The sequence below is a fragment of the Danio rerio genome, chromosome 21 (assembly GCF_052040795.2).
Source record: "Danio rerio strain M-AB ecotype USA chromosome 21, GRCz13ab, whole genome shotgun sequence".
In the NCBI taxonomy this organism is placed as follows: domain Eukaryota; kingdom Metazoa; phylum Chordata; class Actinopteri; order Cypriniformes; family Danionidae; genus Danio; species Danio rerio.
In genome coordinates, this window is record NC_141041.1 from 7,795,980 (window position 1) to 7,818,865 (window position 22,886).

The 22,886-nt window shown below is 38.5% G+C and overlaps 1 protein-coding gene and 2 long non-coding RNA genes across 5 annotated transcripts in view; 1 reads left to right on the forward strand and 2 right to left on the reverse strand.

Annotated features, from left to right (window-relative positions):
- Positions 1-22,886, forward strand: part of col5a1 (procollagen, type V, alpha 1) — a 219,573-nt gene that overhangs the window by 178,038 nt on the left and 18,649 nt on the right. For 2 of the 3 annotated variants that reach the window (XM_087300581.1, XM_087300582.1), the window contains exons 44-62: positions 1,179-1,232; positions 1,413-1,466; positions 1,555-1,662; positions 4,262-4,315; positions 4,403-4,510; positions 11,768-11,821; positions 11,907-12,014; positions 14,822-14,875; positions 14,966-15,019; positions 15,107-15,160; positions 15,669-15,722; positions 15,842-15,949; positions 16,640-16,693; positions 16,781-16,834; positions 17,038-17,145; positions 19,071-19,124; positions 19,220-19,255; positions 19,354-19,407; positions 22,183-22,444. In XM_087300581.1, the coding sequence (XP_087156707.1) occupies positions 1,179-1,232; positions 1,413-1,466; positions 1,555-1,662; positions 4,262-4,315; positions 4,403-4,510; positions 11,768-11,821; positions 11,907-12,014; positions 14,822-14,875; positions 14,966-15,019; positions 15,107-15,160; positions 15,669-15,722; positions 15,842-15,949; positions 16,640-16,693; positions 16,781-16,834; positions 17,038-17,145; positions 19,071-19,124; positions 19,220-19,255; positions 19,354-19,407; positions 22,183-22,444 (1,486 nt within the window). Of the gene's footprint in view, positions 1-1,178; positions 1,233-1,412; positions 1,467-1,554; positions 1,663-4,261; positions 4,316-4,402; positions 4,511-11,767; positions 11,822-11,906; positions 12,753-12,960; positions 13,532-14,821; positions 14,876-14,965; positions 15,020-15,106; positions 15,161-15,668; positions 15,723-15,841; positions 15,950-16,639; positions 16,694-16,780; positions 16,835-17,037; positions 17,146-19,070; positions 19,125-19,219; positions 19,256-19,353; positions 19,408-22,182; positions 22,445-22,886 lie in introns of those variants that run through there. The other variant, XR_015519911.1, reaches the window with a different exon arrangement.
- On the reverse strand, positions 555-11,726 carry LOC141379975 (uncharacterized). Its single transcript, XR_015519989.1, has 3 exons — positions 11,448-11,726; positions 3,955-5,383; positions 555-3,867 (listed from the first exon to the last, which is right to left on the reverse strand). It is a non-coding gene; the product is annotated as an uncharacterized LOC141379975 (long non-coding RNA).
- The window catches only part of LOC147831752 (uncharacterized), a 51,542-nt gene continuing 44,374 nt past the window's right edge, over positions 15,719-22,886 (reverse strand). The window contains exon 2 of the long non-coding RNA XR_015519968.1: positions 15,719-17,131. This is a non-coding gene — a long non-coding RNA (uncharacterized LOC147831752). The remainder of the gene's footprint in view (positions 17,132-22,886) is intronic.

Consider the following 22,886-nt stretch of genomic DNA (forward strand, 5'->3'; position numbering starts at 1 on the left):
CAACTGGCAACAGTGAGGCAACTGTGGTAACCACTGAGCCACTGTGTTGCCAAAAGGAAATAACATTACATATTATTATTAATAAATGCAACCTTGGTGAGCAAAATAAAATAAAAATCTCCTAACTTCTGAATAGTAATATACAGTATGTAGCACTGAAATATTCATAATACTACAAGAGTCAAATCTGCAGTTCGGCTTATCGTAAAAGATCTGATTTAACACATGGATGAACGTGTGAAGGAAATGACATCACTGTGACACTCAAACCTACACATACAGATTTGGGATGTGTGTGACACCGACATGTGTTAGCATTGGCAGGTTTAAGGTGCGAATGATATCTGAAGAATATGTGTGTCAGTTCCGCCATGCATGACAGGTGCAAAGTCTTCTGGGAAATACAGCCAGAGGAATGAAGGAATGTTTGCTTCTTAATGTTTTGGGGGGTTTTGTGAATGTTTTATTCGACTTATAGTGATAGTGTGATTATAATATTCATTTATCCGTGTCAATACAATAAAAAAAAAAAATTCTTCTTTCTTTTTTTTTTACTAAATATTAAATTCATGCAACCAGGATTTATTAAAAGTCGTATGAGATATTAAATGTTTTTTTGAGCAGCATATCAGGTTATTATAATGGTTTCTAAAGCAATCGTGTGACACTAAAGACTGAAGTAATGATGCAGAAGTTTTAGGTTTGCATTATTCATTCATTTTCCTTTGACTTAGTCCCATTATTCATCAGGGATCACCACAGCAGAATGAACCGCCAACTTATCCAGTATGTTTTACACAGCGAATGCCCTTCCCGCTGCAACCCAGTACTGGGAAACACCCACACACACATACACTACAGCCAACTTAGCTTATTCACTTCACCTATACCACATGTCTTTGGACTGTAGGGTAAACCAGAGCACCCGGAGGAAACCCACGCCAACACAGGGAGAACATGCAAACTCCACACTGTGTCGCCAGTAAACAGTTATTTTAAATTAAACTAATATATCAGACTTTTACTGTATTGGCTGTCTAATAAATGCAGCCTCAGTGAGCGTAACATATGTATTTAGAAAGTAATGGTGTGGAAAACCCGATGTTGTGTCTGTATTATTGTCTCATGTGACTAGTTTGCATAAATTAGCATATGTAAATGCTGTGTTATTGTGATAGGGCGAGATTGGAGAGCCCGGACAGAAGGGAAGCAAAGGTGACAAGGGTGAACAGGTGAGGCGCTCTCAATTTACTCTTTACATCACGATCCAACCCCAAAGCATCATTTACTCAACGACTCTGCTTTGTTCATGGCGTTCTCCCACAGCGATCGTTTGTTTTGTTATTGCACTGAAAATGGATGGTGTCTTTGTTATGATTTTTTTTTACATTGTTTTCCATCGTCATTTTCAGGGTCCTCCAGGGCCAACTGGACCCCAGGGTCCCGCCGGTCAGCCAGGTCCTTCTGTAAGTGCTCTAAAATCAGTCATTTCCCATACTGCATTATTTTTCTGTGGTGTAAGTGGTTTTTAGTGATGTTGATTCTTGCCTGCAGGGTGCTGATGGAGAGCCCGGTCCCAGAGGTCAGCAGGGTCTGTTCGGACAGAAGGGAGATGAAGGTTCGAGAGGTTTCCCAGGACCACCTGGACCTGTTGGCCTTCAGGTTAGACGGTGCAGTTTAAAGTCAACTAGAAATCACACTCCCTTCCTCTTACACACAGTCTAAATATGCATTTATATATTTAGCAGATGCTTTTATTCAAAGACATATACATATAAAAGCTATGATAAGACCAAGTTACTAATAAATATATATAGTTAAAGTCAGAATTATTAGCCGCCGTTGATTTTTTTCACCATTTGCGATGTCAGTTTGAGCATTTGATTCACCATTTGCGGAGTCGTTTAAGGATTTGATTCACCATTTGCGGAGTCGTTTAAGGATTTGATTCACCATTTGCGGAGTCGTTTAAGGATTTGATTCACCATTTGCGGAGTTGTTTGAGCATTTGATTCACCATTTGCGGAGTCGTTTAAGGATTTGATTCACCATTTGCGGAGTCGTTTAAGGATTTGATTCACCATTTGCGGAGTTGTTTGAGCATTTGATTCACCATTTGCCATGTTGGTTTAAGGATTTGATTTATAGTTTGAGCATTTGATTCACCATTTGTGATGTCAGTTTGAGGATTTGATTTATCATTTGCGATGTCAGTTTGAGGATTTGATTTATCATTTGAGGAGTCGGTTTGAGGATTTGATTCACCATTTGCAAAGTCCGTTTGAGCATTTGATTTATCATTTGAGGAGTCAGTTTGGGGATTTGATTTATCATTTGCAATGTCAGTTTGAGCATTTGATTTATTATTTGATCTTTTAAGCATTTGGATTTTCATTTTAATTTTGTTAGGAAAAAACTTCCATATTTTTCCCCCAATTTCTGTTTAACAGAGAAATTTTTTCAACACATTTCTAAACATAATAGTTTAAATAACTCATTTCTAATAACTGATTTATTTTATCTTTGCCATGATGACAGTAAATAATATTTGACTAAATATTTTTCAAGGTACTTCTATAAAGCTTAAAGTGACATTTAATGGCTTAACTAGGTTAATTAGGTTAACTAGGCAGGTTAGGGTGATTAGGCAAGTTATTGTATAATGATGGTTTGTTCTGTAGACCTTCGGAAAAAAAAATAGCTTAAAGGGGCTGATAATATTGTCCTCCAAATGGTGTTTAAAAAATTTAAAACTGCTTTTCTACTAGCCGAAATAAAACAAACAAGACTTTTTCCAGAAGAAAAAATATTATCGGACAAACTGTAAAAGTTTCCTTGCTCTGTTAAATATTTAAAAAAGAAAAAAATAATCAAAGGGGGGCTAATAATTCCGACTTCAACTGTATGTTTATATAGTTTACTCTGTGAGGGCGGGGTCATCCTGTAACTTACCTAATAATAACCTATAGGAAACTACAACCATTAATCCCTGCCCCAAATATATTCTCATGAAAGAAGCCGGTTCACTGGAACATACTTCAGAAATGTAAATTAAATCATTTGCAATCATCATGTGCACAACTGACCTTAGAGATAGTTCATCCAAAAATGACTTCATCATTTACTCTCCCGCATGTGGTTTTAAACCTTTATTAGTTTAATTCACTTAAATTTAAAAGAAGATATTTTGAAGAATGTTGGTGGCTGGCACCCTTTGACTTTCATGGTAGGACAAACCAATTACTAGGCCCACACGGAATCTGCGCGAGCAGAATTTTGCAGATTTTTAGCCCATCATTAATTCTGTTTATTTACTTGAGTAAATGTGTGTAAATCTATATTTATTCAGTTTTTAAATTAATTTCAGTAATATTATTGACTAATATGAAAATGTTCATCTGATTTATGTACAATGCAGTTTGTACAGTAATATTTTCTGTCTTTTAGTAGAGATATTGTGTGAGACGTGCTTTGTTTACCAACTGAAGTAAATCTAATTGGATTTGCATTTTAAAAATTAAATAATAGTTAAAAAGATGTTATTTTTTATATCACATATTAAGGTTTTAGTTATGATACTCCCAAAATAATTCCAGATTTTTACCAAAATTCTCTGCAGAAATAGCAAAAAACGTCCGCAGATTCCGTCTGGCCTTACCAATTACCATTTAAGTCAATGGGTGCCAGCCAATGACATTCTTCAAAGTATCTCCATTTTTTCAACAGAAGAGAGAAACTGAAACAATCTTTTGAGGGACAGAAGATTTACATTTTGTGAACTATTGTTCTACTTTATTCTTCAACTGTTTCTTTTACTCTGTCCATGCTACGATAGAATGGTAGTAGATCCGTATAACTGTTGAAGAGCTATTAAAGAATTGTAGACACTATTGTTTTTTTCTCTTTCACCAAGAAAATATTTTTAAATTGCTGAGATGTTTCTCAACAGTGCACTGCAGTGTTTTGTTCCTAAATTCATTTTTTTAATAAATCATTTGAGTCAGCCATTTAATGACCCATTTATACACACACGTTCTAAATGAATCAGCCAATTTGAATGAATCATTTGAACGAATGATTCAATAATTCACTCAAATAAAAATGACATTATCCAAGACAGCCTAAATCAGCCAAAATGAGTATAAAACATAATATGTGTTATTTTATAGAAAATATAATAGAAATTAATCTCCAAAATATTTACAAATCACTTTTTTTTGTTTGTTTTGCACGGTGGTTTTAACGGTATGTTTGTGTGCAGGGCTTGCCTGGACCCCCTGGTGAGAAAGGAGAGACTGGTGACGTCGGTCAGATGGTACGGTCCCACATCTATTTAATTGAATTTGGTCAAAAATACATGCAGTTTAACAGAAACTAAGCTTTTTCTTGACTCTTCTCTCAGGGTCCACCTGGTCCACCAGGCCCCAGAGGCCCCTCCGGACCCCCAGGAGCAGACGGACCACAGGGACCTCCAGGAGGCATCGGAAACCCAGGAGCAGTGGGAGAGAAGGTAGAAATATCTGTTTAACTGCTTGTTTACATTAGCGTTTGTTAATTTCTAATCAGCCAATCACATGACAGCAACTCAATGCATTTGCATTTGCATTCTACTGCAGTTCAAACTGAGCATCAGAATGGGAAACAAAGCTGGTTTAAGAGACTTTGAATGTGGATGGTTGTTGGTGCCAGACAGGCTGGTCTGAGTATTTCAGAAACTGCTGATCTACTGGGATTTTCCCGCACAACCATCTCCAGGGTTTACAGAGAATGGTCCGAAAAAGAAAAAATATATAAAGTGAGCGGCAGTTCTGTGGGTGCAAATGCCTTGTTGATGCCAGAGGTCAGAGGAGAATGGCCAGACTGGTTTCAGCTAATACAATAGGCAACAGTAACTCAAATAACCACTCGTTACAACTGTAGAACCTTGAGGCAGATGGGCTACAGCAGCAGAAGACCACACCGAGTGCGGCTCCTGTCAGCTGGGAACAGGAAACTGTGGCTACAATTCACACAGGCTCACCAATATTGGACAATAGAAGATTGAAAAATTGTTGCCTCGTCTGATTAGTCTCAATTTGGATCAGAATTTTGGGTCAGAATTTGGCATCAACAAAATGAAAGCATGGATCCATCCTGCCTTGTATTCATGTTTCAGGCTGGTTGTGTGTAATGGTGTGGGGGATAATTTCTTACCTGAGTATTGTTGCTGACCATGTTCATCCCTTTATGACCACAGTGTACACATCTTTTGATAGTTACATTCAGCAGGATAATGCGCCATCATAAAGCGTGAATCATCTCAGACTGGTTTCTTGAACATGCCAATGAGTTCACTGTACTCAAATGGTCTCCACAGTCACCAAAACTCAATTCAATAGAGCACCTTTGGGATGTGATGGACCGGGAGATTAGCATCTTGGATGTGAAACAAAACTGCAGCAACTGTGTGATGCTATCATGTAAATATGGACCAAAATGTCTGAGGAATATTTCCAGTACCTTGTTGAGTCTATGCTACGAAGGATTAAGGCAGTTCTGAGGGCAAAAGGGGTCTATATATACAATCACACACACACACACACTCTATATATATTTATAATCTGAGGGCTTAAAATCCACATTTTGCGAAAATAATCTTTAAAGTTGTCCATATTAAGTTAATAGCAATGCATATTATTATAAAATAAAATTATAAGCCAAATAATACATCATATAGTTGTACCAATAGCATTCCATACGGAAATCTGAATAATGAAAAATATATGGCTATATATATATATATATATATATATATATATATATATATATATATATATATATATATATATATATATATATATCAGAGGTCACGTTAGACTTTGTCATTGTCCGTCATTTTGACGGAGACGGGGTTGTAAAAATTCTGTCATAAACTAATATTGACCGTCAATTAATTTGCATATTTTCTAATTGCTTTTTTCATTCATATTTTAATAATGAACGTGCACGACGAATATATAGGCTAAATTATTAATTTATTTATTTGACAAATGATCAATAACTATCTGCCTTACCTCATATCTTCCTTCTGCGTCGACCTGAATGCAAGATTCTGGGTGCTTATCTGTGCGTAATCAAACACATCAAGAGAGACTGATGCAGGATAATTGTCATTAAATTCTGTGTCTTTGCCTCGGGAAGTTGACTTCTCGTGACAGTTTAAAATTTGTTCTAGAGGCTGAAGCCGCGTTCTGCTGCCCCACTGGAGAGTCCTTGCCAGAAGCGGCTCGGACTCTACAGACAGACTCGGGCCAGATATGGTTAACAGGAATCAGGCCAGTGCTTTACAGCCGCATCATAAAAGCATGTGTGGGAGCGAGCTGCGGGCCATACTCAGCCCGGATAACACTCGCCGATGCCGAGTCAGAGCCGGAGGTGCCGAAGGGCAGCCGAGCTCGGGCCGATCACTACCTGCTATCTGGGTAGCGCCACTTCAGCCAGCGTGACAAAGAAGAGACACAACCATAGGGCCCTATCATACACCCGGCGCAGTGTGACGCAAGGCGTGGCGCAGTAGTCTTTTGGTCGTTTCAGCTTGGCGCAAGAGTCTCTTTGAGGCGTTGCGCTACGCTGTTTAAATAGCAAATGCATTAGCGCTCATTTGTGCGCCCATAGGCGTTCTGGTCTAAAAAGGGAGGCGTTCTGAGGCGGACTGCTGGCGCGTTGCTATTTTGAGAAACTATAATAGATTTTTCATTAGACCAAAACAAACCCGGTCTAAACTCCAGCACAGAGTTGCGCCTCGCTTACACACTGCTTAATACGCACAAGAGAGCAATAGGCAAAGATCTTTACATATGAAAAAATGTAAATATTAAGGAAATATATAGGATATAATAAGAATAGATATAGAATATAAATATAAAGGATTAAAATATTACAAAACATATTATTTTCTAGCCTACATAAATATGAAAAATCACTGCTTTTATGTCTTCTTCATCTCGGGAGGCTTTTTCAGTTCATTCATAACAATTTGCTTTTGTATAATCTTAATATTATTAGCAGTATTATTTATTATATCCATATTTGTATTTGTTTTATTAAAAACAAGCTTAGATTTGCCCACCTGTCAGGTTTTAGACCATAAGGGGCACAGCATGTGTTTTAGGAGATAACTCAGGTTTTTGAGCACACTTCGTTATTATTGTTCATTTATTTGTTTGCTGGAAATTAGAAATGAATTTAGAAATGGTTTTGAAATGAATATTTGTGCTTAACAAACAAAATTAATTATTTATAGACTAATTGATGTCTGTGCGTAAAGGTTTCCCTATCCAAGAGCGAAAGTGAAAGTAATTCATTATCTCTCATTCTCACGCAGTAGATGCTGTTTAACAGTTTTCTGTTAAAAAACTGTTAACTGTTTGCTGGTGAAATGCTCATGTTTTCCACTTAGACTTACTTTGCGTCCTGTAAATAGCGAATGCGCTCTTGGCGCGACGCAGCTGGCTCTTAAAGGGAATGGGAGATGAGACTCTAATTGGTTTATTCTCAAAACACACCTATAACTCATTAAGAAAATTAACTCAACCCTTTTAGACCATGCGCCGCGGCACAAGGCAGATTTCCCGCCCTTAAGTTAGCAAAAACACATTCTGACACGCCCTGAAAGCATTTGCGCCCTGAATTACAGTTAGCTACAATTTACAATAGATCACCCTCAGCATAATCCGTCAAAATGACGGATCACCTAAAGATTTTTCCATCACTGCCGAAAGAAATCCGTCAATGACGGAAAATATTAGATTAACGCGACCTCTGATATGTATGTTTATATGTGTGTGTGTGAGTGTATTACATGTACATTGCTGTAATTCAGATGGTTAAAAAATATATTCTTATTATAAATCTCATTATTATAGCCGACTGTACATTACTAAAACAAAACATTAACAAAATATTATAATATAAACACTGTTCAGTCATATTTGTGGGCAGTGATTTATCTGACTGGATTTTTATGTGCAGATGTCAGAGCTGAGCCCCGTCTTTCTCTCGTTTGACAAGCAACAGATTTAATCTCCAGAAAATAATTCAATATGTGTATAATGCATAAATTCAACAAGTAGCGCAGTGCTGCAGTAGCGTGCTTGTGAGTGCAGCGATGCGTGTGTGTGTGTGCGCTGTTATCTGTGTGGTGGTCTCAGCAGAGCCTCAGACAGTGTGTTCGCATCACTGCCTCTGTCAATATTATTTAATAGCACATATCAGCACTGTTGTTCTGTCGCCGACCCAACAGAGGACCTGCTTCTGTTCAGCTCAGAGAAATGACCCAGAAAAACAGCCCAGCAGAGGATTACTGAAAACTGATAGAGATGATAGAACAAGACTGTTAACTGTTATTGTGGAGGAGTTACCTCAACACTTCACTCTCACAGACATCTTATAGACACACACACATGCGCAGATATAGACAACTCACACATACACACACACAGAGAAAGAGAGACATCTTGTACACCACAGACACAGATAGACAGCTTACACACACTGGAGACAGACACACACACCTCACACACGCACACACACACACACACACACACACACACACACACACAGCCAAAGGCTGAGACACACACACAGAGATAGACAACTTTCACACACAAACATACACTCTTCACACATGTACACAATCACAGAGAGACATCTTATACACTACACACACACTCACAAAGAGAGACACAGACAGAAAGACACACACATAAAGACAACTCACAGATACACACCTCACACATGCACACCTACAGAGACATCTTATACAATAAACACACAGAGATGCCTCACACATGCACACACTCACAGAAAAAGAGAACGACATCTTAAACACTACACACAGAAAAAGACAGACAGATAGACAGCCACACACACACACACTTACAGAGAAAGGGAGATACTGTATCTTATACACCACACACACACACACACACACACACACACGCACACACAAAACTTTCATTTTGATTTCAGAGGACTTTTAAAAGTATCTACACACACAGTGGAGAGCTCAGAGAAAGCACACACAGGTGTTTGAGGAGGATGTTGTGTTTTCATTGGTGGTTTGCTGACTCAGGCATTGCTGTCTGAATTTGTCAGTATCCTCAGATATCTCCATGCGCAGTTAGATTATTTTAACTTTTTGATTCTTTTGCAATTATATGAGAACTTGAAATATTTTTTTAAAAGACCTTAAAATGTAACAACACAGTTCTATTTAATCTTTAGCGAACGTTCATTTGTTGTACTGTATAGTGGAGTTTTTACTGTATAAACATTGATGTATAAATTCACACATTTTAAAACTAATTTACACAAAAATAATAAATCATTTTCTAATATCAATAATATTGAATTAAATTTTTTGCACAAGTCAGAGAATTTTTTTTTTAGCCAAAACAATCCAGATTTGCATTTAAATCATTTATTTATTTCAGACTGAAGGTAGAATTGAAATTTTCACTAGGGATGGCTGAAGTAAAACTGACGTTTCGAAGCAGTCTCAACATCCTGAAGCACAAGTGTTTCAAAACACTGCTGAAGCATGGTCCAAAACACCCAGGTCACATGACTAAAGCGATTAAAAGCTTCGGTTATTTCAGAAGTGTTTCGATACCTGGTGGATCTGTGTTTGACTGACAGCGTCGGAATAAAACCTCTATCTCAGCTTAGTGGACTATCTGGGTGCACGGAGTAACTGTGCTGCAAATGTCCAGAGTTCGAATCCCGACTTGTACAAATACTCTGAAATGTATTTTATTAATGTTACTTTTTTTATGACCAAAATGAGAAATTTATTCACAGAGTGTTCATTCGGATGTCAGACCAATGTTGAAACAAAGCACGTTACAAGAACAGAGTATTTAAAAAGTAACATCTATAGATGCATCACCCTGAATTCAAACTCTCACCGCTTTACTAAGGGTGCTTTCACACCTGCCTTATTTAGTTGGGTTGAATCGCACTGGAGTTCGTTTTTCTTCTTGGTGCGGTAGGTTTAAGCAGGTGTGAATGTAGCAATCGTATTCGAGTGCGCACCAAAAGCGGACCAAAAAAAACTCTTCAAGCAGGTCTCAAACGAATCCTGGAACATGATCCGAACTAAAACAGACCCAACCGCAAAAAGTACTGCTCCTTTTTGGAGCAATCCAGCTCCTGTAGGCTGATGCTGTGCATTATGGAATGTGGAGGAAAAAAAATTGTTAACAGCGCTTTACCAACAATTTTAAACACAGAGAGAGGAAAAAGTATTACCTGGTGGATTGTTGGTGATATTTCCGGAAGATGACCATGCTAGTTAAATTAATTCACGCCTTCTCCTGAAGTGACATGCGATGCCCCTTCGCGTTTGCCATGCATTAAAACATTGTTTTCAGCCAAATGTGTGGGTTTTTTTTCTCAAAATGTATAGCTTGTCTAAAGTGATGTACACAAACTATATAGTATACTATGAGCAAGCGTACAATCAGTCAGCACAGTCGTAGCTCCATAGTCAAAAGCGACATTTTGTGTCTGCCGGTTTGTTTACTTGCGGGAGTTGAAAAATTGGCATTCTCCCACACCTGAATTCTGACTAATCGATAAGCAGTTCAGGAAATATGTTCAACAACATCCGGCCAATGAGTGATGTGGATTTTGTCAGATGACTGCATTTTGGTTATTTTCAACTGGTTCAGACCAAAGCAATTAGTGTGATGTGAAAAAGACCCAAAGGAAGCGAATTACAGATGTGAAAACACCCTACGCTGTTTTAGCGCAATACATAAAATGACCACTAGATATCACTGTAGAGACAGGTTTCGAAACGTTTAGAAGCTTTGACACATTTGCTTTGACTGTTTCAGTCCTTCATAAAGACTCGCTTTGCCCACCACTTATTTTCACCATTTATTAGTCATAAACAAAGAATAATGCTGCGTCTGAAATTGCATACTTCAATACTATGTAGTACGCTAAAATCAGTATGCAAGCCAAGTAGTATGTACGAATCCACAGAATTCGAATATCAGTATGTGAGAAGTACCTGGATGACTTGCTACTTTCGGCGTGATTCTGAAGTGCGCATTGAATGGATGATATCCTATCATGCACTGTGGGAGAATTCATGAATGACAGTGAAGTGACACAACTGACGTGGGTAAGTCACGTGATCCTGACAAAATGGCGGATGTAATACGATTGAGTTCCATTCATACTGCTCGCATTTATACTGTATAGAACGTACTTTTCTAACAGCAGAGTAGTATGTTTAAATTTAATCGTAGTATCAACTGAGTAGCAAGTGATTTCAGACGCAGCCTATGTCATACGTTTTACTTTTCTTTTTTTACTTTGTCCAATAAGGAACTAGCAACCACATAGCAACATAAAAAAGCTACCTAAAATCCCTTTACACAAACATCACTACTTACTTCAAAATAAGCCACAAAAGTTTTCTATTTCTTTCGAAAGTCCCATCACTCCAGCGCAGAAGTTTGAGGATGTATGATCTGATGGTGGTGGTGGTGTGCTCATCTTCAAGGACATCAGTTTGTCTGAATATCGATGCTGCTCAGATTTTGATGCTGTGGTTCTGCAGAGGAAAGCAGATTTGCTGACGAGACAGTGAATAATGATGCTGACGTGCTCTTCTGTCCACTGGAGAAAATCTCTGCAGGGTCGAGGAAGAAATAAACTATGTGTGTGTGTGTGTGTGTGAATGTTTTATTTACATATTTTTCCTTTTTTACAGGGAGACGCTGGTGAAGCAGGAGAACCAGGTCCTCAGGGAGACATCGGCCCTCCGGTACGGCAAATACACCCTCAGACTAATGCAGACATCTGATGAAAGCACCTTAACACTCACATCTCATTATTTGTTTGTGTTTTAGGGTCCAAGAGGAGAGCGAGGAGAAAAGGGAGAAGCTGGACCTGCTGGTTCTGGTGGTCCTCCTGGACCCAAAGGACCCCCTGGAGATGACGGTCCCAAAGGAAGTCCTGTAAGTTCTTGAAAATTCACCTCGAGTGCTTTATTATGGCTGTTTCTCAATTCCAAGAGCACAGAGAACAGACTTGGATCTCATGGAGAACGCTCTTGCCAGGTTACCTGGGAAGAGCGAACTCGGCAGACCGCAAGAACAGAGGACGCGTCCTGTGAGAAATGAGATGCTGCGTTCTCCCCAATGGTCACATGACCGTCACACGATTTAAACGGGAAATTATTTAAACATTAAAACGATTTCTTGTTTTTTATTCTTTTCAATATAAATAACATGCACAAAAACCTTATAAATATACTTTGCACAACACAAATAAAACAGATTTTAATACAAATTTCAGTAAATAAACACCCTTAATTTGTTCATTAACCTTAAAGGTGCACTAGGTGATCTGCCAAAATGCTAACCACTTAGCATATTATCTTTGGACGGCAGGGAGGGACTGTTTCAAAGCCACGCCTCCTGAAATCGCGAATGCGTGCACCGAGACATGACAGCAAGCAACCCGCTAGTTCATCTCATTCGCCAGTTAGAAATGTAGTGTTTGGCCGGCGGCGTGCAAGAATTGCACTTATTACAAAGCCATACTTACAAGCTCTTTCAAGGGAATATTCAGAGTAGCATGGTAAACAGTATAGGGAGGCTGTCATTGTTCTGTAATGAACAAATGTAAATATAAAAGCAACTTCACCTTGTAAAACAGGCTAGTGCAGGGATGTCAAACTCAATTCCTGGAGGGCCGCAGCTCTGCACAGTTTAGTTCCAACCCTAATTAAACACACCTTATCAAACTAATTGAGTCCTTCAGGCTTGTTTGAAACCTACAGGTAAGTGTGTTGGAGCAGGGTTGGAACGTAACGCCGGCCAAACACTACATTTCTAACTGGCGAATGAGATGAACTAGCGGGTTGCTTGCTGTCATGTCTCGGTGCACGCAACTGTGCAGAGCTGTCCCTGGGCTAGGGAAATAGCGCTATATACTAATGTTTTGTTGTTAAACTAAATAAAATGTACATTATCGATGCTGTCAAAGGCTGTTGGCGGATATGCATGAACAAAAATATGCAGAAGTCCAAATCTACATGTGCTGACAGACAGTTTAAGCTACTTATCGGAGTTATGGGAAATGTCAGCCCGACAATATTTCATTGGATGAACATTTTTTTGGTTTTATGCCTTACCCCGAATATATAAACACATTTAGATCATTTACTTTATTCCGTACTATAGGAGTGTAAAGAGACTTTCAACCAGCACAACAAAAAATGTTTGAGAAGACAATCACCTTCTGCACCTTTAAGTCTGCATCCACGCATCCTCAATATCAAAAACACATCCGGGAACTTTCACGCGTTCTCCGTTGTTAAGTTTTGCTACTGAATTTTGACGGTTGATGAAGATTTTACACGAGAACACTGAAGAACGCATATTGAGAAACAGCCTGTGTGTCTGAAAACAAGCTCTTCCAAAACATTTATTATTATTATTATTTGTTTTAAAAGTAGCTATTGTTCATCAAAAAAAAAAAAAAAGTCTTATCATTAAGACTATTTGGTAATTCTTTAGTTTAAGGACCAATTCTCACTATTAACTAGTGGTTTATTACCTGTCTATTATTAAGATTTTGGCTGTTGATTAGTACTAACAAAGTACATATTAAGTATTTTATTTTACATCCCTAATCCTATTGAATACCTAAGCCCAAGTTCTATTTTATTATGGGGTATATGCCGAGCTAGTGTGTTTCCCATTCTGATAAACTTCACGTGACCTATTATTGTAAGTTTTTTTCCATTTTACACGGTTCCTTTTACAAATTCGATGTCGTAATGTAATTAAAATACAATCAGTTAAACAGACTTTGTTATTCATTTAGTTGCTCAAGCGTAAAATGAGACAAAAAGCTGTTTACTCGCACGCGCCTGTCATTGTCGGCAGGCTAGCGCAGAAGCTCCAATGAATATACTGGGGTAAAATAAATGTTCATATTATAAAGACATGGCGGGAAAATGTAATTTAATGCAGTGCTTCATGTACAATCTGACACCCACTTTATATCAGATATCACTCCACGCCAGTGGAGATCGCTGAATTTTAAAGAAAACAGACCTTAAACACACCGATTTTGCATTGGCATACAGTTCATCGGAAACAATTAACCCAGGTTACTGGCATATTAAAAGTCCTATTAGCATGCTTTGGCATATACCCTATTATATGCAGCAAATTAGGAGTTTATTGAAGCAAGTCAGTTAATGGGCTAATGGTGAGAATTGTACCGTAAAAATAAAGTAAGCAAATATTTAATAATACATTTATTTTGTTAATAATATAAAGATTTCATTGTTTATCATTTACTGTATTCATTTGTTAGTAGTAAACTATAAATTTCACCTATTTGTTTATTTTTTTGTGTATAGATAAAGTAATATATAATTTAATTTCACCTATTTATATATTTATATTATTGTCATTTTAACCCCTTTATTTCTAAATATTCTATACAATACAGATTAACAAAGCTGCAAAATAGTACAAAAAAGTATAGAAAAATTATTAGTTTCTGAATAAACTGCATGCTAATAAACTGACTGTTTACTTAAAATCAACACTATTTATGAAATAAAAAAAAGTTTGTGTGACCATTTTTATTTAGACAAAATTTATAATAATTATTATTATATTAACATGCCGGGGAAATTGTGCCAAAAAGAAAATTTAGCTCCACCCACTTTTAATGAAGCACAGTAATCGAGTCGATCTTGCCAAGCTGTCAAAATACATTTAACTTTCCCTTTGATGTTCAGGGCCCAAGTGGTTTCCCTGGTGATCCTGGTCCTCCCGGAGAGCCAGGTCCTTCTGTAAGTACTATTAAAAAATGAACATACTTGTTACAGTGTCATTTTTAGGCAGCTTTCAGGAGGTGACATCACATTTTCTTCCTAATACAGGGTTTGGATGGTTCTCCTGGTGATAAGGGTGATGATGGAGAGCCTGGTCAGCCAGTGAGTGTGCTTCTAACTCAACCATTTGACATGTCTGAAGTGTGCATTTATAAGCAATGCTATTTTTTATTTGTTTTATTCTTTTAGGGATCCCCTGGACCCACTGGTGAAACTGGTCCTCCTGGCCCTCCAGGAAAGAGAGTGAGTGACCATCTTAAACTCATAAAGAGTGAAAAATTAGGTCTACACCTTTACTACACCTAAATATATCAACCACTACTGTTCCACAATTGGAAATATTGGTAACACCAATAACTGACAATTCACAAAATTAACACCCCTTAACTAAGACTATTAGCTCAAGAAACGACTAATTAGCTGCTTATTAATAATTAGTAAGGTACTAGTTGGATTTAGGTATTGGGTAGGGTTAGGGAACTAAAATAAGATCATACTTAATAGCTACTAATACTAATATAATATAAATTATAAGCCAGTGGATGATATTGTGAATTGTGACTTAAAATAAAGTGTTACCGATACATTTTATAGCTTTTTATTTGATCTATATTAATATTTATTCTTATTATATATATTAAGCTTCTTATACCCAATCTACATAGTAAAAAGCGCTATAGAAATAAAGATGAACTGAATTTATGTAAAATGTTTTTATAATATACATATATATTTCGATCTTTCTCCTCAGGGACCTCATGGACCAGCAGGACCTGAAGGAAGACAGGGAGAGAAGGGTGCTAAGGTAAAATCCAGGCGTTTATGCAATCAAGTTGACTTACAGTATACAGTATGTGTGTGCTCGAGTTGTGTTCCAGTACAGTCACTGCAGGGCTCTGATGGTTTTGTGTGTTTCTGAATCAGGGTGAATCTGGTCTGGAGGGTCCGCCTGGTAAAACAGGTCCAGTTGGTCCTCAAGGAAGCCCTGGAAAGCCTGGTCCTGAGGGTCTGAGAGGTGTGCCTGGACCAGTGGTGGGTGATATCTAAAACTATATACAGACATACTGTGATATTTAAAAAAAGAATCTAAATTTTAGATAATTGTGCCTTCAATTGTAAACATTGTTTACGCTCATATATACAGATATGAATTCTACTATATTTAATTAAAGAGTTCACCCAAAAATAAAAATTATATCATCATTTACTTCAAACTTGCTTGAGTTTCCTTTTTTTCTGTTGAAGACGAAAGAAGATATTTTGAAGAAAGTTGGAAACCATTAACCCATATGTCTCAAACTAGATTCCTGGAGCTCTGCCGTTTTGCTCCAACCCTAATCAAACACAGCTAATCCAACTGATCAAGATGTTCTAGACTACTATAGACTATTAAGCAGGTGCGAGTTAGAGATGATTGGAGCTAAACTATGCAGAGCTGTGGTTTTTGGATGGATGTCAGATTCTAACTTTCTTCTAAATATCTTTTTTTGTCTTATATAGGTTTTAACAAGTAGAGGATGAGTACAGTAAATGATGAGTACAAGTTCATTTTTGGGTGAACTATCCCTTTAATCTACCTTCATTCGCAATGTCAAATTAAATATAGAATCAGAATCGCCCTTTCAGCCTCTGAAATGTAACCGCAGACCTCACATACAGGTCTTTCTAAAGCTGGGATTCTGATTTGGTGCTAATGAATTAATCTATCTGGTTTTGATGTAGGGAGAACAAGGACTGCCCGGTGCTCCTGGACCCGATGGACCTCCTGGACCGATGGTACAGACATAATATTCCTCTGAGAATGAGTTCATTACAGTCACAAATGACAATCCACACAATCACTCTCATCTCTCTCTGTTTCAGGGTCCTCCTGGACTGCCTGGACTGAAAGGAGATCTTGGTATCAAAGGTGAAAAGGTAAGAGAAGCAAATTTTTTTTTGATTCTCATTAAGCACACTTGGATGTTGTCTAGATACTGTAGGTAACTCACTCATTGTTTGGAAATGAGCTGTCATAATGACTATATATGCTCTGTATGTTAGTTAAACTCTGGCTGAATTATTGGTTTTGAAAGCAGTTGTTCATCAGATCAGTTTAATAATCACGAGGGTTCTTTCAGGGTCATCCTGGTCTCATCGGACTTATTGGACCTCCAGGAGAACAGGGAGAGAAGGGAGACCGAGGCTTGCCAGGTCCACAGGGAACTTCAGGACCTAAAGGAGACAATGTATGGAACATGTTCACAAACATACAGCAATATAAACCAGTAAAACCCTATATAAATCCAAAACATTCTCACAATATCTCAAACCACCCTAGCAACCTTCCAGAATGTGTTCGTAATAACCTAGAAACCTCCCAAATCACCCTAACAACCATCTAAAATGTTCTAGCAATTCCCTAGCAACCATGTAAATCACACAGAACACATTGACCACCTAACCACCTAAGACACTACTTGCCATTCAGATTGCCATTCATAACAACACCCTAGCAACCTCATTATCAACATCCTAGAAACCTTCCCAACTGCCTAACAACCATCCAAAATGTCCGAGCAATACCCTAGCAACCATGTAAATCACACAGAACATCTTAACAGCAGTACCCAGGCAACCACCTAAAAGACAGTACTTGCCATTCAGATTACTTTTTATAACAATACCCTAGCAACCTTATTAGCAATCCCAGAAACCTCCCAAAATCGCCTAACCATCCAAAATGTCCTAGCAATACCATAGTAACGATGTAAATCACACGGAACACCTTAACAACAGCATCCAAGCAAACACCTAAAAGACAATTCTTGCTATTCAGATTGGAATTCATAATATGTATAAATCTGCCAAACCCCCTAACAACCATCCAAAATGTCCTAGCAATACCCTAGCAACCAAGTAAATCACACACAACACCCTAACTATAGCACCCAAGCAACCATCTAAAATACACTACTTGCCATTCATAACAACACCCTTGCAACCTCAGTGGCAACACCTTAGAAACCTCCCAAAATTGCTTAACAACCATCCAAAATGTCCTAGCAATACCCCAGCAACCACGCAAAACACGCAGAATATCTTAACAACAGCACCCATGAAACCACTTAAAAGACACAACTTTCCATTCATTACAACACCCTAGCAACATTCTAGAAACCTCGCAAAACCCCCTAAGAACCATCTAAAATGTCCTGGCAATACCGTAGCAACCATGTAAATCACACAAACACTTTAACAACAGCGTCCAAGCAACCACTTAAAACACAGTACTTGCTATTTAGACGACCATTCATAACAACACCCTAGCAACCTCGTAAGCAACACTCTAGAAACTTCCGCAAAACCCTTAACAACCATCCAAAATGTCCTAGCAATACCATAGCAACCATATAAATCACAAAGAACACCTTAACAAGAGCACACAATCAACAACCAAAAATAAACTACTTGCCATTCAGATTGCCATTCATAACACCCTAACAACATCCTAGAAACCTCTGCAAAACCCCCTAACAACCATCCAAAATGTCTTAGTAATACCCTAGCAACCATGTAAATCACACAGAACACCTAAACAACAGCACCCAAGCAACCACCTAAGAGACAGTACTTGCCGCTCTGATTGCCATTCATAGCAAATCCCAAGCAACCTCATTAGCAACATCCTAGAATCCTCCCAAACCCCCCTAACAACCATCCAAAATGTCCTAGCAATAGCCAAGCAACCATGTAAATCACACCGAACACCTTAACAACAGCACCCGATCAACCATTTAAAAGACAGTACTTGCTGTTCAGATTTCCATTTATTACAACAACCTAGCAACATCCTAGAAACCTCGCAAAACCCTAACAACCATCTAAAATGTCCCGGCAATTCCCTAGCAACCATGTAAATCACACAAACACCTTAACAACAGCATCCAAACAACCACCTAAGAGACAGTACTTGCTATTTAGATTGCCAATCATAACAACACCATAGCAACATCATAGGAATCTCCCAAACCCCCTAACAACCATCCAGAATGTCTTGGCAAAACCCTAGCAACCATGTGAATCACACAGAATACCTTAACAACAGTACCCAAGCAACCACCTAAACAGACACTACTTGCCAGTAAGATTGCCATTCATTCTTCTTTTGCAGGGTATTGCTGGACCCTCTGGACCTATCGGACCCATTGGACCTCCTGGACTCCCGGTAACATTTCTGCCTCCATTATATATTTATAGGGTAAATAAATATTTAAAGGTTAACTTCATCATGATCTATCTGTGTGTTTTGCTTCTTTTCAGGGTCCTCCTGGTCCTAAAGGAGCTAAAGGATCCAGTGTAAGTTATTCATGTCCTTGTTAATCTAATTATCATTTTAATTAGCTGTGATTTGTTTAACTTGACGACTAAAGCTGCATCTGCTTCTGTCTCTATAGGGTCAGACTGGCCCGAAGGGAGAATCTGGAATACCGGGACCTCCAGGACCTCCAGTATGTGACTTTTTTTTTTAGACACAAAACTAAACTCTAAAACAAAGCAAAGACATAAACGTGTTTCCCCCACTGTGAGATAAGCAGATATTTAAAGGGATGGCTGTGCAGTAGGTGTTATGCAAGTGTAATTGAGGTCTATTATGTGGTGTAAGCCACATCTGTTAAGTTTCCTCAGAGAGATTCAGTGGATATTGCTTCCTTGAGAAAACCACATTTTTCATATCAACAACTTGTGTCGGTATCTGTATCCACACACAATAGCTTCAGGGGACAGAGAGGGATGCAGGTGTTCAGTTAGTGTCAGGGTAAACCTCTAATTGCTCAGATGTATAACTGTAGATGTGCTTATTTGTCAGGTTTATTACAGTAGTTTTTTATTATTGGGCTTTTGCCACTTTTATTTATAGTCAGAGACAGAACAGGAAACAGAAGTGTGGTGAATGTAATGCTATTGCAACTAATGACAACACTATGCATACCGCTGGCCTGCAAAGCCACACCACAACACTCTAGCAACCAAGGTAATTATGCTGTGTTAACACCAGATATAGCATGCACGCGGGAATAAATTGCGCTATTTGTGCGTAAATAGACAAGGGAACATTTTGAGTTTACTCGCTTCATTCGTGCATCAAATTCATTTCAGAATAGATGCAAATTTGTGTCATGGGCAGGGCTTCTGTCTGCCTGGTGACTCTAGCTTCGTTGCTAAATGGCATGAATTTTATTGAGAGAATAGCTGTTTAAGTGATTTAGGAAGGCTGAAAAACAGTGTAGATTAGTTCGGCGCCGTTTCGGATCAGGTAGATACTTTCAGAGGTGAAAACTCCTCCAGAAGCTTTACCTGGATGATGGAGTCTTTCAGCAGTGCTTCAGACTGAGACATGCCCAGTCTGATGAGCTGTTGTTCGTTGTCGGCAAGAGGATTCGCCCTCAGGACAGCAACAACAGGGACTACTTCATAATCACGCCCCTAGAAGAGAAAGCTCCTGATTGGTTAACGCAGTGCTTCGCACAAAATTCTCAACTCACGCTGCGTCATTTGGGGCAGCACATTTACGCGAATCGAACCACAGAATGTCTATTTGCATATTTGCATTGACTTAACATGTTAATCACTCGCACTTGATACGTCATCTGCATCTGGTGTGAACGCAGCATTATAGCTTTACATTTTTTTTATTTCAATACAATTTTTTTTTTGCTGTACTGAAATCTGTACATTTCAGTTTAGTCTAGATCATTTCATTAATGGTGTTATTAGTTTCAGTTTAGTTTTAATTTTGTGAACACATTTCTTTTCAGTTTTTATATTTTTCGCTTCAGTAATTCTAGTTTAGCACAGATAACGGAACGCATCCAGTGTCGACCAGAGCAGTGTTTAGTGTTTGTAAAGCTTACATTAACTCTTGTGCAATCTTCATAGTAATAAAAGTAATTACACAAACACTGAACCCGAAACCTCCAATTTAATTGATAAAAATTGTTAGTCTTAATTTGAGATTTTATTTAACAAAATAACCTTGCTAGCAACCACTCAAAAATTGTGATGATGCGTTTTGCACAGATAAACACTACTCATGTTTTCTAACCATTTACAGCAACCCTAGCAACCGCACAGAACATCAAAGCAGCTACTCATAATACCCTAGTAACCTTTCTACATTGTGGTGTTGAGAACATCACTCATGTTTTCCAGCAGTTTTATTGTAACAGCTCAGTATTTTCCTTGCAACACCCTAGCAACCACCAAAAACATCCAAGCAGTCACTTAGAACAACTTAACAACTAACTAGCAACCCTTTAAGGCTGATTTAAACTATTTGCGGTCGTATAACCCTCGCCGATGCTGACGTGTACCTCTCAAAAAAAAATGTAACTACAAGTCGCAAAGACATGTAGCGCAAGCTCTTTGATTGGTCAACTTGGTATCTGTGACAAGTGTGGGCGGAGCTGTGAGCAGCGAGCCTGTTGGAGCAAGTCTTTACAAGTGTCGAGCCCTGTGAAGGGGCTCCAGATGGAAACTTTTGTCATGTGTTCACCTTATGATTATTGTTGCACGTCCGCCAGTTCCAGCCTCTGTATAAGCGAGTTTTAGCTACTTGTACATTAAGGTAGAGTTTAGAAGAAGCAAAACACATGTAAAGAAACTTGATACAGATGAGCATAACATAACCTACTGCCAGCTAGAGTTTCGGAAGTGTTATTGCAGAGCAGAAGTATAAATGCATGACTACACGCAAGGCATGCACCGTAGGTCACGATGATTGCTCAATGCAGAAGTAGAAACCAGCCTTTGGTCACCACCAAAATCTTGTCATAGCACAACTAAGCAATACTTGCAGCCTTGAAACACCCAAGTAACCACATAGATGACCCTAACAACTATTAAAGTCTATGTGAACCAGAAGTTACAGAGACATCTCAGTATGTTGACGTACTTCCAACTAAAACAGAATATTAAGTAGAGGTTGTTGTTTTTCCACATCATTCTATAATTCCAATGTAGATAACCAACATTAAGAGGGGCGTGGTTAAGGAAATTTGTCTGAAGCCATAAAACTGACATCAGCAAGAAGCAAATGGTCAGACCTTGATTTAAGATTACCAAATCAATCTTTTTATTTTCAGTGGATTAACTTGCACAGATTAATTGAACACCTTAGCAACTGCCAACCAACACCCTAGCAACCACACAAACATTGTATTGGCATATTGCTGTAACTTTTTAAGGCCTGTCATGTGATTACTAACGGATGTCTTTATTTCTAGGGTCCACCAGGTGATGTCATCCACCCTATGCCTTATCAGTCTTCCCCGAAACGGGCTAAGAGAAACATTGATGCCAGCCAGGTGATGGACGAAGCAACAGATGCCAACTACAAGGACTACGAAGACGGCATGGAGGAAATATTTGGCTCTCTCAACTCTCTGAAGCTGGAGATTGAGCAGATGAAACACCCGCTGGGCACAGAGAGTAACCCCGCACGCACCTGCAAAGACCTGCAGCTGTGCCACCCAGACTTCCCAGATGGTATGTAGCACTCTTTTGTTGTCTCTCTCTCTCACACACACACACACACACACACACAGTTTTTTTTTTATTTAAAAGTCTTTTATTTCTGCTGTTTGAGCATGAAACAGATTTGCAGAGTTTTAGTCACTCCAGTGGTACACACTAGCTGTGTCTGAAATCACATACGACTCGATTAAGTACTACATTCGAATTACTTCAGGACCATCAGAAAAGTATGTTCCATATAGGATTATTATGAGTCGTATGAATGATGTTGTCATTTTCACATGACCTTCTGACATCAGTTGTGTCCTATTCATACAGTATGTTCTCACCTTTCACACTAGCACTTTTGGTCCACACTCGGGTTCGTTTGACTCCAAAGTACTTTACGTTTAGATAGTATGAACTAGTGTTGGGTATTGTTTGGGTATTGTTTGGGGATAACGGTGCAAAATTG